The 15,718-nt window shown below is 34.8% G+C and overlaps 1 protein-coding gene across 3 annotated transcripts; it reads right to left on the bottom strand.

The window, feature by feature from the left end:
- Positions 1-546: 546 nt before the first annotated feature.
- Positions 547-14,097, bottom strand: LOC147390705 (ADP-ribosylation factor GTPase-activating protein AGD12-like). Of its 3 annotated transcripts, none has more exons than XM_086458410.1 (9): positions 13,950-14,097; positions 12,116-12,197; positions 10,905-10,989; positions 6,520-6,595; positions 5,783-5,946; positions 5,231-5,360; positions 3,391-3,510; positions 2,631-2,726; positions 547-1,059 (listed from the first exon to the last, which is right to left on the bottom strand). In XM_086458410.1, the coding sequence occupies exons 2-9, from the start codon at positions 12,153-12,155 to the stop codon at positions 778-780; spliced, it is 993 nt and encodes a 330-aa protein (XP_086314536.1). In that variant the 5' UTR covers positions 12,156-12,197; positions 13,950-14,097; the 3' UTR covers positions 547-777. The 3 variants fall into 3 exon arrangements, with proteins under 3 accessions (XP_086314536.1, XP_086314539.1, XP_086314537.1); XM_086458413.1 differs by having other exon boundaries at positions 3,391-3,507; positions 13,950-14,096; XM_086458411.1 differs by lacking the exon at positions 13,950-14,097 and adding an exon at positions 12,785-12,874.
- Positions 14,098-15,718: the final 1,621 nt, after the last annotated feature.

The following is a 15,718-nucleotide window of genomic DNA, read 5'->3' as shown; positions in this document are numbered from 1 at the left end:
TATGAGCCTAATCATAATTGTAAACTACTGAAATTGTTTGAATGAATGATATAATATTTTTTTTGTTGTAACGTTGAGATCATAATTTGAGCCAAACCTTAATAATGTTTAAAGAGTGTTTTAATCTTTAATTGAGGGGTGATTATGATTTAAGAAATTAGAGTGTAGCAAGTAATCATTGGAGTGCCAATAGCAGCTATCAAACAAAACCTAAGTGAAAGATGGTTTTAAAACTCGATTTGACATCTGGTCAATGAACAAGACTGAATCTCTCAGACAAGTTTTCTGATACATTTTGAGTCATCTCGTTCAACAATGATACAGATGAACCATGATTTTAAATCTCGTTGATACATTTGACTTGTCTATCCATGGACGATATCGAGACATATTGGACGAGATTTAAAAACATGATGTGAAGCGTGTAGAAGCTGCCACCTTATTAGAGGTGGAAATCTGCAGTTTTGAGTGTGGGTGTGTGATTTAGTGGGGTGGGGGTAAGAAACTACTTTGAAAATGCTGAATCATGATTTTAGAGCCGACGTGTTAATAAGAAGGTTGGGGCACTAAGCCATGTATGTTCAACAACTGATACAAAGACATTACAACGTTCATCAACAGAAAAGTCCATAATTTTACAAACTAGCACAAAAATATTTAAAAAAAAAAATAAAACAAGAAATATACATACATTGAATTCTTAATGAATAACTGTATCATAATACAGTTTTATTGAAAATTTAGTAGTGAAAAAGAGATTCTACTTCCACAACCACATCATTGTTCCAAAGGGATCCACTCTACTTCTAGCTCTAGTTCACCAGATTCGACTTTCTGAAGCTTGAGCGATACCTCTTGTTTAACCTTCCCCTCGACAATGTTGATGATGCTGTCGCAAATGAGAGCATTGTCATGGGATTTCAACCATTTTCCAATCTGCATGTTTCCAAACATGCCCGCATCTCCAAATGCCATCGCAGCTGTGATCAACGGCTGGATATCAATTTCCGCTTCCCCCATTATGTCGTCAGCCGAGAAGGTGTCGTGATCAAATACTTGCTGCAGAGCACCAACTAAGAGATCATTATTATTTTTTTCTTTTCTAACAAGTACAGTGATCAAATACATTCTCTCTAGTTATAAAAAAACCAAGTTGAAATACAAAGATCTAAACTAGGTATCGGTGAACGAAAGCAATCCAAAATAAAACTTGAGATTCTTTTTCAAACTTTTGATTTCAACTAAAGAATATGGAAAAATCAAACCCAAATGTTGATTAGCTTACATAACTCATAATTGACCTTGTTTGAGGCCTTTTAATAGCAATTGATGAAGAAAAAGAGAGATGGAAGGAGACTTTAAACAGTGAAAATTATGTAATTTGACTCCAATAGAATGCAAGAGAAATTCTACAATACAATTCGAACAAAACTGAAAGAAAGTTTTTAAGTATAGAAACACACGAGATGAGTGATACTAGAACCGAAAGAGAAGGATGGAAGAAGCAAGAAAGCTCTATGATTACACAATCAACATAAATTCACACATTAAAGAAAGTAAAACAGCTTCTTGAACTCTTCAATCCACTGAATGTGTTAATAAAAATTGGATTCACGTATTCAAATGAAACCATGCTCCCTGAATAAACAATTCAATCAACATAAATTTACACATTAAAGAAAGTAAAACAGCTTCTTGAACTCTTCAATCCACTGAATACATTAATAAAAATTGGATTCGCATATTCAATGAAACTATGCTTCCTGAATAAACAATTCCAACCTCAATTAAGAAACTAAAATTAACTTTAACATTTAGAGAAGAATATTGAAAATTGAACAAACTAAAAAATTCAATCAATAGTTACCCATCAAGGATCTATACCCTATCAATATTGGAGGATTGACCAATTATGAAAACCAACCTGAATCTGGTTTGACTCGGGTCTGGGATGGCTTTAACTTGTATGTATAGCCTGATGCAGCCTTGACTCAGCCTAATTAGGGAGTGTCTTGGTATCAACGTTATCAAAGGAGAAAAAAGAATTCGCCTAGGCGCTAGGCATTCTGTCGTGAGGCCTTATCGCCTCGCCTAGGCAATCAAAAATGCATTGCAAAATAAAGGCACTAAAAAGTGATTCGAAAAGCTTCAGAAGGTGGTGGCCAAGGTGCCAAAACGCCTTGAACTCCACATCTCCAACGAAACAAAAAAAAAAAAAAACCCCTATTTAGGATATTTTGGTCATTTCCTTCTTCTAGGGTTTAGTTACTTCTGATGCAAATGACTTGAGGAGTAGAGGTTTTGAAGAATTCAAAGGAACTTTTTTCGAAGATTTTATACTTAGATGTGATATTCTTTGTGATTTGTAGGGGTTTTCTCGTTTTGCTATGCATTTTTTTGGGGGGTGGGGGGTTGTCCTGTATAGGTTGTAGCTGGGTGGCCATCTTGGGCACCGTGTGTTCTGTTGTTTTTGTTGCAGTTTTTTCTTTTATGAAATTCTCTTGACCTATAAAAAAAAAGGTGCGAGCAAGTCTTCATAAATAAACAAAATTCAACGTGTACCAGCATACAGATAAAGGAAGTCGTGTGCAATCAGAACAAATGGAAATCCAATACTTATGCTGGCTCACCAGTTTCAGGGCCCCGTAGTTCTGAGGAACTGAAAGCATGAGCTCCTGATTCCAGATAGGATTCAAGTTGCTACGTATTACGAGTGTCTGGACCTTCTACAGGAAACAAGAACACCAAGGGAGCAAAATATCAACAAGAGAACTATAACGTCTTAGTGAGAAGAAACTACAGCTTTCCAGTTTGAGACAATATATAGATATATTCAGGTAGGTCATAAGGATGGTCTACAAATGACATGGCACATGCAGTGCACATACAGCAATGATGGACCCAGCATTCAACCAAATCGGGTAACAATGCCATCCATCTGTTCATGGTTTAAAATATCAGAATGTATCCGTCGATATGTATCGATATGCCAAGACCGATATGAAACATTGACCCCGAAACATTCAATGTTTTGGGAATGTATCGGTTTGTCTCGAATATATCAGCCAATACCGTATTGGTTTTTTCATTAACTGAAACATTCAATTGATACGATATTTTAAACCATGAATCTGTTTACATTGTTTTCAACGGTCAGATAAACATGGTGACAGTCCAGCAAAGAATCCTTGGAACAGATAGTTACAAACATCTGATTTGGTCAATTTTTGGTGAAAATAACTCCCAAGTGGTATCCATCAAATGATGGATTCAAACCTTTTTCCACAAATATGCCATGTATACACACACCTATTGATAGATAATCCTTAGGGCTAACCAAAGTCCAAAACAATAAGAACTGAAATATAAATAGAATTTAGAGTAATTGACCTGCTGCCCAAGAGTCAGAACAACGTAAGGATCACTTGACAGCATATCTCTAATAGCTAGATTTGTTCCTTTTAACACTTTGACCTTCAGTAATCCAATAAACTCCACCATGCCTTCCTGCTATGAGTGTCAAAATGACAAGGATTAAGTAATTTTAAAGCAGCAATCAGTAGACAGAGGTAGCCATCTTGTATTATATAGTTAATGCTACCAAATTATGTATCTTAGAAAAGGATACATGTTCATCAATAATTAGATAGCACTAATTGTATCTAACTACGAGGAAAAATAAGAAGCTGTTGTCCCCCATATCTGACATGTCTTATTGAACAAACATACAAGTGAAACCCTTTATTTGATGTATCTCTCCTAAATATATCATCAGCTAGGCCATTACCAACCAGGACGAATAACTATTTTTATCATTTGATCCATAGTTATCAAGTGTGTGAAATCCCCCACAAATTTCAAACTCGTCACAATTGCACAAGAAATGTGGAAAATTGCATACCACAGACTAAACAGACATGAAACAAGTGATGTGATCAAACCTATAGCTTTCTTTTGGACAGTACAGAAAAAAAATGGTGAATATGAAACATACCTAGGAAAGGCATGTTCAGGTCCTTCCATTCTGACCCAAATCACCTTGAACTACTATACATTACATAGATACAATGCGAAGGTGAACAATACTAACTTTACATTGTCAATACCACGTCACCAGTATCTTAAATTTAGAATAGATGTAGTCCTGAATTGTTTTTTTCTTATTGAATTTCCTGGTAGGATAGCTTTTCTCGACCTCCAACATCAGTACTTTGTTTTGCTTTTGGTGAAGTTCACAAAGGAAGACTTTACACTTCTCAAAGAAATAGTGTGTGACATGTACCCACTATGTATTGTTTTTTTTTTTTTTGGGTGATTTAGACACGCCCCCCTATTTTTTGAAAATGATGACATGCATCCCTTGACCTCAGTCTTCTACATGGACTAAGGGGAAAAGACTCGAACACCCCATCTTCAACCTCTTGTCAAAAATCCTGATTTTTCTTGTAAAAACCAGTTATCTTTGGATAAAAATTTTAACTTTCATTAACTAACTTAATATTTAATCTACTTCAAATCTTCAACCTTCAAATCTCGAGGCAAGATAAATTTTTTGATGAGGACAAACTACAAGGAAGGCAAGGTAGAAAATGATGGATTAAAATAAGGTTGAATAGATTAAAGTTACTCTAGAGGTTGAAAAACTTGAAGATATATGATTCGTTTTAGGAAGGAAAAACAAATAAGATTTTTGGAAAAATTGAAAATGATGGAATTTTAAGTAGAAAAATTGAGGGTTTCACGTACAGGGTTAGTTCTAGGTAGAAAATGATAAATTGAAGATTAATTAAGTTGAGTAGATATACCATGGAGGTTGAAGAACTTGAAGTTGACTAGTTATAAGAAGAAGAATCTGAGTTTTTGGCTAGAAGTTGAAGATGAGAGCTTTCGAGTCTTTTCCCCTTAGTCTATTTAGAAGACTAAGGTCAAAGGATGCGTGTCATCAATTTCAAAACATAGGGGTGTATCTCTAATATTTGGCAAAATGAAGGGGGGGGGCACGTCTAAATCACCCTTTTTTTTTGCTAGGAAAGTAAGATTAGAGGTCATAATTACTAGGTGAAGGTGGGTTTTGAATTCAGGTCATGGTATCAACACTCAGACTTTAACCAACTTAGCAAGCTGGCACCTTCCCACATCCTGGGAAGTATGCTATACGCACAGATGCAGATAATCTAGTCCTTGCGAAGATAAATACAAGACTAAAGATAGTGGAACACCAAATATTTACCGTTTTCATAGATGAATCTGAACTTCGAAAGCTATCTAGAATCTTTCTAGAAAAACTAGATTGGAGAGAACTCTTTCCAGAAGTAATCCGCAAGCTTGGCTTCAAAAATTCTTGAAGTTCATACTTAGACCTATGTTGCATACATGAACGAAATGGTATCAGTAATCATTCCAATAATCTTAATAATAAATTTACTTTTTAAAAGTTACACAAGTCTACAATGACATGCACTGTTACGTTGGTCAGCCAACCCTTGGATTCGGAATGAGTCAACAGTAGTCCAAGGACCAAAGCCAAAAGCTTGAATGGCTAACAATGGTATAGAGGTTAATAGTCTGATGCATCAGATGATTAAGGATTGCCTTGCTAGTATTTTGTTTTAAATCATGACCCCTCCAAAAGGTTACCAATCAAACAGTCAGGGTCACAACAGAATGTGCCACATGCAGTACATAAACTTTTATCTTCGTGAAACACAGAATACTTTCCTCAACGAATTATCTTGAATGTCAGAGAAAAAAAAAAGATTATAAAGAGCATCATCTGCCCCACCTGATGAACTTCGTACGTTCCTCGTGACTCGACTCTGGTCTGGGCTTTGAAAATCCTTCAGGAAGAAAAGCTTCATAGATTGCATTGGCAGAAGAATTTCCACCAACCTCAACCATGGAGTCAATTTCATCATCAGACCAATCATCTAATGTCACGGACAAAACCTGAACAACACCAATAAGATAGGCTCAATCAGAGAATTATCTGGCTTAATGTCCTAGAAGAAAATTTAAGCAAGCAAAACACGTCATGGAGTGCATCTCAATGGTAGATTAACTTCCTAAAATAAGTCTCGATACTTTCGAAAATGACAATGTAAGAAGAGTCAAAAGCAAAGAAATTCTATATGTTTTTTTATCTAAGCTTTGAGTGTCAAGCAATAAGGGGTCCCCATCATTCAGTTGGTTCAACTTGACTCTCTTAGGAAGGAAAAAACCAGCCCAATTGGATGTTACCAATAGTCATTCAACCAATTCTTTCTTCTGAACACTATTACATAGTTGTTGACTGTCGAAATGGGAGTACTAAATTGGACAGTCGTATTCACAAGGTTAGACCAAATTTCATTTTGTTAGAAAAACCCCTTCTTGGATAAATCGAATGGCATGTTCTAGCCCTTGTAAGTGACCCACGTTTTGTGTCTGTGCCATTTATAATATCCTACATTCTACAGGACTTAAATATTAAAGTGCTCCCTCAAAAGAACTAGTTATGGAAAAGAGTAATGATGAATCTACCTTTGAGATGTGTGTACCAAGACCTCTGTGGACACCGCAACATTTTAAGCATATAAATACTCCAATATTTGCTGACCTGAAGAGGTAATAGTATAAGGATCTTTTATACATTTCTTATAAAGGCAAACTGGCACTCAATAGCTGCAGATAAAACAGGAACCTAGCAAACAATAAACTATTGAAAGGAGCAAAAAATAATCCTAACAACCTTCTTACTGGGAAGAATATGTTACAAAATGCAAAAGCCAAAAAGAGAAAAATAAAAATGATATAAAGAACATAAGAAACAATAAACAAGAGCACGTTTTCAACTCTGCCAATCTAATTTCTGCCGCTTTTCATGGTCATGGCGAAAATCATGGAGAAGAAAATAATTTTATATATTATTTGGTTAATTGGGACTGGTGTCTTCGAGGTTAGGTAGGTTAAGCGATAAGTAGGATTAAGGAGAGGAACTGAGACCACTTAAAGATAATGATTGTTGACGTTCAGGAAGAATCACAAGCTCTATGGAGTAGAATGATTGTAGAAAAGTACGAGTGTAGTAGATAAGGGTGGGAGAGTGGAAATCCCAAGATGTTCTTTGGAAGGGGATTGTGGAAGGGAATCCTGAAAGTTCACCAAGAGTTCAATAGGGGAATTAGGTTTCAGGTGGGATAAGATAGATTTTAAGAATATATTCGTCTGGAGGAAGATTTCTGCCCTTCTTTGTTTGCTCTAAGAGTTTGGTATTCATGACTTTAGATTTTGGGATTGTGAGGAAATGTAAAAGGATTTTGGATTCAAAAGAGGTCTGAATGATTGGGAGGTTGGCACCATATCTAAGCTTCTCACAAACCTATCCAATACCCCAACTAATTCTTCCAATTTGGACAAGAGATCATGGATTTTGGGATAAAAAAGGCACATTACAGTAAATCTTTCTACAGGGAATGTGAAGAAATCATAGTGCCTATCGAGAGAGATCATAGCGAGTGTTTTCCAAAATCTTTTATGTGGGGATCTAGGATCCCATCTAAGGTTTCCCTATTCCTCTGGACTACATCCCTAAACAAAAATCTTGGCTATCAATAGTCTTGGATAAAGGAAGTTGATTGTGTTGTTACTACTGTTTTTATGCAAATGCAATTGGAGTCAGTAAATCATCAATACTTGGTCAACGTGAGTTGGTGACCACGTAACCAACAAAACCTACTCAGGTATGAAGGGTGGTGCACCCAAAAGGAGTCTCGAGCTTAGTAATATAAGCCATCAGGTAAAGTAGATGAACCTGCTTTCAAACCACGGTTTCATGGATCGAGAACAAGTTCACCCATAATCTGTGCTTTAGAGTTTAGAAGATCCCACTTTCACTGGATCTCTCTAAACTTGTCCACTGCATTTCCACATCAACATGCCCTTTGTGAAAACGAGCTTGTATAACAAAGTCCTCACATAAGAAAAACTATGCGATTGGAGGCACAACTTTGCTATTTTCCTAGACATTGAAAGTTTGATTCCAATCCTCGACATGCTCAATTGGGTCCACTAATTCATAATTTGCAAATCATCTCTTGTTAGACCGATAAAAAAATGAAAATTCTTTTGATTAATGATACATGGATGTTAGATGTGAGTTCCAAAAATGATCAAATTAAGATTGGAAATCAACCTTGAAAAATTATCAAATCTAAATATTTTAACTCACCAATTAGGCTGTTTATGGTTAAGTCAGTCAAAAAGATCCTCTTATAGGGTTAGTGGGCCAAAAAAATATCCTACAAGACATTACAGAAATCAACATCTAAAGTTTTTGTATTAGGAATACAACAAATATGTACATCTTATGACATGCAATCATCCACACGCTTCACTTAGCTTTCTAGGCAAGGAGCATCACTCAAACTAGCATTTTTGAAATCATCATTGTTTTTATAGGTATAGGGTTAGTGGTTAGTAAATGAAGTTGGGTTCAAGGGGGTTTGAACCTATGACATAGGAACAACATTCCACACATCTTACCACTTAGCTAAGTTGACAATTCGTCATCCCTTGATCATCTCTTAAACTGATCATTCATATTGGTGATATTTATAATTAATGCCCCAGTCACCTAGGATTTTAACAACTTGCTCATATTGGTTATGATCAAAATACTGCCACTAGGTTTTTTTTTGTTGGTATCTAGTAACCTATCAAATCAAACAGTCTCATGGTTTGCAGCACCAAGAATCCCTTAATCTAGACTAGTGTTTTCAGAGGTATGAGCCTCGACGCACACCAAAAGGGTGTTGAGGCAATCAAACATCTGAGGCGTATTAAAGGCGTACGCCTCATTTGAGGCATGACTGAGACACAAGTGTTTTCAATGATGCGCCAATTTGTTCGTTGCAGAAAATGATTTATCTTTTGCTTACTGATGTTTGAGAACAAATAATTTCAAAACTATTTGCGTTGGCAAGTACGGATCGTCCACAGGGAGGTGGGGTTCAAATTGTAACGAAAAATGTAACATTGAAAAAAAAAATTGAGTTCAACTGATTTTTATTTTTTTTTCGGAAACTATAAACTAGGAATTTAAATATAGAAAATAAAGACATGAAGTAAATGAAAGCAAGTAAATACAGAAAGTAAGAAGCAAATAAATAAAGTAAGTAAACGTCTAGGGGATTAAATCCACCAAGAGATGAGTACGAGGTTAGTATTAGTATTTTAACTTACATCATTTTATTACTCAGATTAAGATTGATTCAACAATTTTAATATGGAAGGTAAAAATTAAGTCCGAACTTCCCTCCCCTTGTTATGTTATAATTCTTAATAATTTTTTATCACTTCAAGCATCAATCATAATGGGATTTAACTAAGAATGATTGATCTCGACTTGAGATGAGAAATAAGGAAAATTACATTAAAAGAACTTAAGCAACAAGGATTAATGAAGCGAAACCTATTAATCTAATGAATTATCTTACAACGGAGATTAAAATACTATCTAACCATGCACTCACTCACGACTTCCTCAATTCCCTAAACAGGAAGACTTTAGCCGATCATAGCAAAGTTAACGTGGAAGTACAAGAGAAAAATAAAAGAAAATGAACTCAAGCCCAAAACCCATTGCTTAAGGCCAAATCCATTTCAAAGCCCTTAACCCAACTTTTTACCTAATTAGTATTCAATATTGACTATTGACTCTTAATTATAGGGATTAAAACATGAATTTGATTATGAGGTTTGAAACTTGGAATTATTGGTTATTCTTTTTTTCTATTTAGTTAGTATAAATTATTTATTTAGAAAATTTCATGCATATGAGGCTTACGCTTCGAGGCACTAGAGATTCCAATGCCTTGCCTCACGCCTTAGTGTCTGAAAACATTGATTTAGTCTTTAGTTGAGATCATTGGTAATATCAAGAATCAAGACAATTTAACAATTTAATCCTTACATTTCTTCTATGGTCCTTCCATCAAATGGCTCACGTTGGGAAGTTCTCCTTAGTGGGAATAAATTAGTAAGGTGAAACTTGTAATGTACCTCAGCCACAATATTTTTATGTGGGAAATATAGCATGAGAAGCACATTTTTTAATTGGGTGCTCTCTCATCCCCACTCTTGTACCTGTTCCATCCTCTACTCACTAAGGTCCAAAGGAATTGAGCCCAGAGACTGCCCAAAAAGCCCTCAAGATGATTCAAACAATTGCCTCCTTATGTCTCGAGGCAAATTGGCCCATTGTCAAAGTGTGTCCACCCTACACCATGGGCCGCAAAGTAGGCGATTTGCCAAGAGATTGCACAAAAATCCCTAACAACAACAACAACATAGACCATAACAACAGCCAAGGGCATACATGGCAATGCCCCACCCCCTCGATGGTTGTAAATACTCGATACTTCGTATGAAGAGGGATTCCAGAGTAACAATTGCACTCACCTTGTCACTTTTCTCTTTGATGCCACAGCAATGGAACAACCATCATCATGGTTTAGTCAAAAGCCAAAACTACATATTACAATGATTTTCATCTTTGGATCGTTGGCGATGGAGTCACTTCGTCCCTGAACCCTTGTTCCGTATAACAATTAGTGTAAGCAATTCAGATCTTTATTGTTATTTATTAATATACTTCATAAGACTTAAGGAATTAAATAGGGGACCTATCCGTAGTTTTTAATGTGTCCCACCATAGTAATTTCCTTTCTCTAGTTTCATCTACCAATACTACATAAGTTGCAATAACATACACCACAGGACATCTCCAAAAAATTGAGCAGTTAATCCAAGCATAACTATTGCAAAAATGCTACATAAAATGCATTTAGAACATTCCATTTGTTGTAAAAAATTCCCAAACAATCCCACAGAAACAGGAATTAGATGTTACAGATACTAAAACTTACGCCCATTTAGGATCTGGAGCACCACAATCTGCACAAATGCGATTATCACTCTTAAGTAGTAACTCTTTTAATCTCCTCATATTACCTGTAGAGAAAAAGGAATGATTTGATTACGAGGAACAAACTTTTATGCTCTAATCTAAGTAAACAAAATCTTATGAAGAGATTAAAAAATATATATTAGTAGAAAACAATAATTTTATCATCTGTAGATAAGACTACGAATTCATTTGAAATTTGAAAACAAGCACCGTTTTGAAATTTGATCTATCCTGAATTGAATCTAATATGTCCCTCATTAAGTGATTACAACAAAGGAAACCACCTTTCACTACAAACAAAAAAAAAAACCCTTAACTTTTCTTCTGTTTTTTATAACACCCTTTCAAGTTCTAGTCTATGCAAAAGAAAAACTTGACACAATAAACTGGGGAGAAAAAAACTAACAACAAATATCAATGAAAAAATATTTAACGAATGGGACCCAATCAGTTATGCTAGATATTTGTTTATGTCCGTCACATCTTCACACTCCTAAATATTTTGCCAACAGGACATTTAACTTATCTACACCCAAAGTGACTTGCATAACTTTAAAACTTGATCCATCCATATTAACATCTTTTCCAAGCGTCAAATTTTATTAAGCCTTTAAAAGAACACTACAACACAAAAGGAGATCAAGAAAACCTTCTGTTTTTATTTTCCTAATCGAGATCAAGAAAACCTACACAGAAAGGAGCAATACATAAAAATCAGTCAAAAAAGTTCAAGAAAAAGAAAGAAATAATGGGTTCTCTAGCGCTTCTTAAGAGTCACTAACACCCACCTAAATTCAACATCTTCAATGAAGAGACCCTGAAATTCTTTTAGGAGCTTAGACTAAGGAAAGATTATAGCTTTAGAAATAGCATGGGGAAGTTTGTATGTAACAATTTTGAGTAACGATAGCATTGCTTGCAAAATTCCATAGGTGATGATGTCCTCTAATTCCAGTAGCAGACACCTTCCATGGTGTTGATCTCCTTTTGCCAAGTAGATTGCCATTTCATATATGGGACTCACTATGACATCTCGTGGTTCCAAAATTTCTTTTAACCATACATTGTGATCATATTTTATTCAACAGGGCATAATTCGGAGAGGAAAGACAAATCATTACTATTGAAGCTAAATCAATTTGCCATTTGCACAAAGTACTAACAGCGTACCTGGGGAAGGTCTCCCAATACCAGATCGATTGTTACTCATTGATCTATTTATAAGCCACGATCAGACAACCCCAATCTATACCTACACTCATAAACAATTCATCACAAAAAAAACTAATTTAGAACAATCAAAGCTTGTACAACATATCCTCATTGCATTGAGAAAGAAAAAATTAAATCTTATAAAAAAATGAGTATTTGGAGTTCAAAGCATCAAAACACATTCGAATTACACATGGACTTCTTATTAAAGCAATTCTAAATCAAAACAAAATACACCGAGTCTGATTTGCCATCAAACTTTCCCAGCACATCCGAATTACAACTCAAAATTTTCAAAAATATAAAAGGAAAAAAAAGTGCAACATACAATAGTAACTCTCGATATCGATGTGTTGATGGAGGGGATCCATATAAGTTCCTAAATGTCAATGGTTTTGAATGTTGAGGGACATTTGACTTTCTTTTCCCTTTTTTCTACACCTTTCTCCTTTCAATGAAAATGACCTTTTAGAAAAACGTGTGTATCCTCAAAAAAGAACAACCCTTTTCAAGATAATGCAATTTCCAAGGTGATTGACCTCTATTACTCATCTATGCCAAACGGTAGATAAAGGGATATCATGGATTTAGTAAAACCATGATGGAGCTATTCCAGCACCCAAATACCTTAATGCCCTCAGCATTCCATCAGAATGTTTATAATGTGAAGACATGGAACAAGGCCTTCCAATGGCTGAACCACATTGAGCTTCAGCCTCGCAAGCAAGTCAATTCAAATGGGTACTAAAAAGAAAAAAAAATTAATAATATGATAAATTCAATAAATTAAAAAAACAAAGCAATGGCCCAATTCAAATGAAGGGAAAAAGATGGTTCACTTGCTGTTATTTAGCCTCAAATAGCTTATTACTCTTATTTAAACAAAAGTTAGGGATGAAAAGAATAAATGAAATAAATTTCTCGAGGTACGACCCCTTCAATTTCCACGACCAGACTATTCATGTAAAGTGCATGTATCAGTGAATTAGGAGTAGATTAGAGCTTTGCTCTTGAGCGACACTCCATGACATGTACCCCAACTACCATGTTTTATTTTTTTCAAATAATTTCAAATTTTTCCATAAACAAGAAAGCCTCTCTCTTGGATAATTTTTTCTCCATTAGATGTCCAATATCAGTTATTGAATTTGAGATGTTATCCGTTCTTAATATGGACACATACATGGTGAACAAGATTATTAATTCTAAGGGTTATCTTCTTTGAGAGGATCTATCTTGAAGCGTAGTACCATAATGCATAGTGAGAAAGTTGGGATTGGGGAAAATTCGGTAGGGGAGAAAAAAATGGGAAAAAATTAAAAATATATTGCCACTTAACACAACATTAAACACAATTACAAAATTTCTTATTAAAATATATTTTTCAAAGCTTTGTGAATAAGTCGGGATTAAATCACCAATTGAAAGAAGCGCGAATTAACAGCGAATTTTTCAAGAAAAATTGGGGAATTTTTTCACTAATAATTACATTATCAACAGCATCAAACAACATCAATAAATAAGAAAGGAAAAAACACGAGAATTACATGCCAGGGAAGATCAAAATTATCCAAATAAGTGATTTAAGAATGATAAATTTGATCGAAAAAATATAAACCTACATAGATCGGGCAAAACTTCACCAAATAATTGGGGACCAAATGATGAGAATGAGACGAAAAAAACAAAATATTCATCTATAATTAGAAATTAAAGATCAAATTCACCATCATCATCGTAAAGATTATCCTAATTTTAAAATCAAACATCGAATTAAGTTTCTGAATTTTACCTAATCGAAGAAATCTCTGGTTCTTCTTACGCTGAGAGAGATGAAAAAAAAGCTGTATTTTTAACCCTTATTTGTATCTCGGTTGGATAAAAATAAAATGTGTTCTTGTTGTTGATTCCGCAGCCGCATTTGGCGATCTAGGGTCCAACGAGGTTTGACACTGATGTTGGATGAACGACTGAGATGAAAAGAATAAATAAAAAGATTTCCTAGGGATCAACAATTTTACTGATAGCTATGGATACAGTTCATGTTCCCATCAAAATGTCGTTATTGTAAGGTGTTGTTTCCAAGTTTCTAGGTGGCATAATAATGACGGGTGGAATCCTAGAGATTTCCAATAGTTTGTATCCCTAGGAAATAATGTATTAATCCATAAAAGATCAGATTGATCTCGAGGAAATTTGACCTTTTGTCAAATCATAACGGTCACGTTCACGAAATATTTTCGTCTCAGTACTCAAGACTCTCTAATGCGTGACACGTGGATTTCAATGCGCTGATAAACACGTGTTGAAGTAACATTAAAATATAAATATTTCTGACGTGGATGCGTGTCAGAATCATACCTGCTTTCAGCATTATCCAAACTCTAATGCGCGCCACGTGGATTTTATGAGCAGTGACCTAAAAATTTGAAAAAATTACTTAAAAGGATATTGTAAGAAGAAAATGACCCATCCGATACTAGGGATTCCCAAGAAAAATGTATCACTAGAAAATGATGTATTAATCCGTAAAAGATTAGAACTGATCTCTAAGTAATTTGACATTTTGTTAAATCTTTACAATCATGCTGACGGAGAGCCTCAACGAAAGATTTTTTTTTTATTGATAGAAATTTTTTGTCTAACTATTCAAGATTCTCTAACGCGTGACATGTGAATTTCATTGCTCATAAACTAGGGTTGCAACTTGCGAGGGGTTGGAAACTCAATCCAAATTGAGAACCCTCAAACCGACTATTGGACTTGAAGTCATTAACATGAGCTCAATCGCTCCACCAAGCAACTTGTGGTTGAGATTCTAAAATCGGGTTAAGCTCCAATTAGTCTGAGTTAGGTAACTTTAGGTAGGTTGGGCTTTTCATCTTAAAAAATCTGTATTATTATATGTAAACATGTATAGCAATAGATTTAAATAAAAAGACAAAAAAATTCTTTAATTTTATAAATATATTTTAAAAAAAGATAATTTTTTTTAAATAAATAAATATATTTATATGTTAATATATAGCATTGGGTTCGAGTTGAGTTGTGTTGTCCGAGCTAAACTCTAACTGAGTTCGGATTGAGATATCCTAGCACAAGCTCAACTCAACCCATGCTCGTCCATCGATCAAGTTGAATTCGGGTTAGCCCGCCTAAGTTGCAGTCCTATCGTAAACACTCTAATGCATGCCCTGTGGATTCGATGCTTGTAGATTCTCTAGTGCATTGAAGGTAGATTCTATGAGCACTGAGCAAAATATTTTGAGAAAATTAATTAAAGGACCTTGTAAGAGAGTTTTTTCTAAATAATTACTTAGTTTTAGACAATATCTTAATAGTCTATTTAATATATTTTTCTTTTCTTAACAACAACTCTAACTGTTCTTTATATCTCTAGATTTAGAGTTGAGACCTTTGAACCTAGCTCGAACTAGTCTCTAAATCTTTGACAGCCCCTCAATTTTACTGTTCACATCTCCAGGTTTAGAGATGTCTTTATTTCACTAATCATCACTTGTAAATTCCTATATTGTCTCCATTTTTTTTTTTTACATAAGT

Source organism: Akebia trifoliata, chromosome 11 (genome assembly GCF_017979445.1).
Source record: "Akebia trifoliata isolate Shusen 1 chromosome 11, ASM1797944v1, whole genome shotgun sequence".
Lineage (NCBI taxonomy): Eukaryota > Viridiplantae > Streptophyta > Magnoliopsida > Ranunculales > Lardizabalaceae > Akebia > Akebia trifoliata.
This window is presented reverse-complemented; position numbering and strand designations above follow the sequence as displayed.

Coding starts and splice junctions, on each gene's coding strand:
- LOC147390705 (XM_086458410.1), bottom strand. CDS start 12,155: ATGAGTAACAATCGATCTGGTATTGGGAGACCTTCCCCAG. Junction 5,361..5,782: donor GAACGTACGAAGTTCATCAG/GTGGGGCAGATG, acceptor TATGCAACATAG/GTCTAAGTATGAACTTCAAG. Junction 1,060..2,630: donor ACTACGGGGCCCTGAAACTG/GTGAGCCAGCAT, acceptor GGTGCTCTGCAG/CAAGTATTTGATCACGACAC.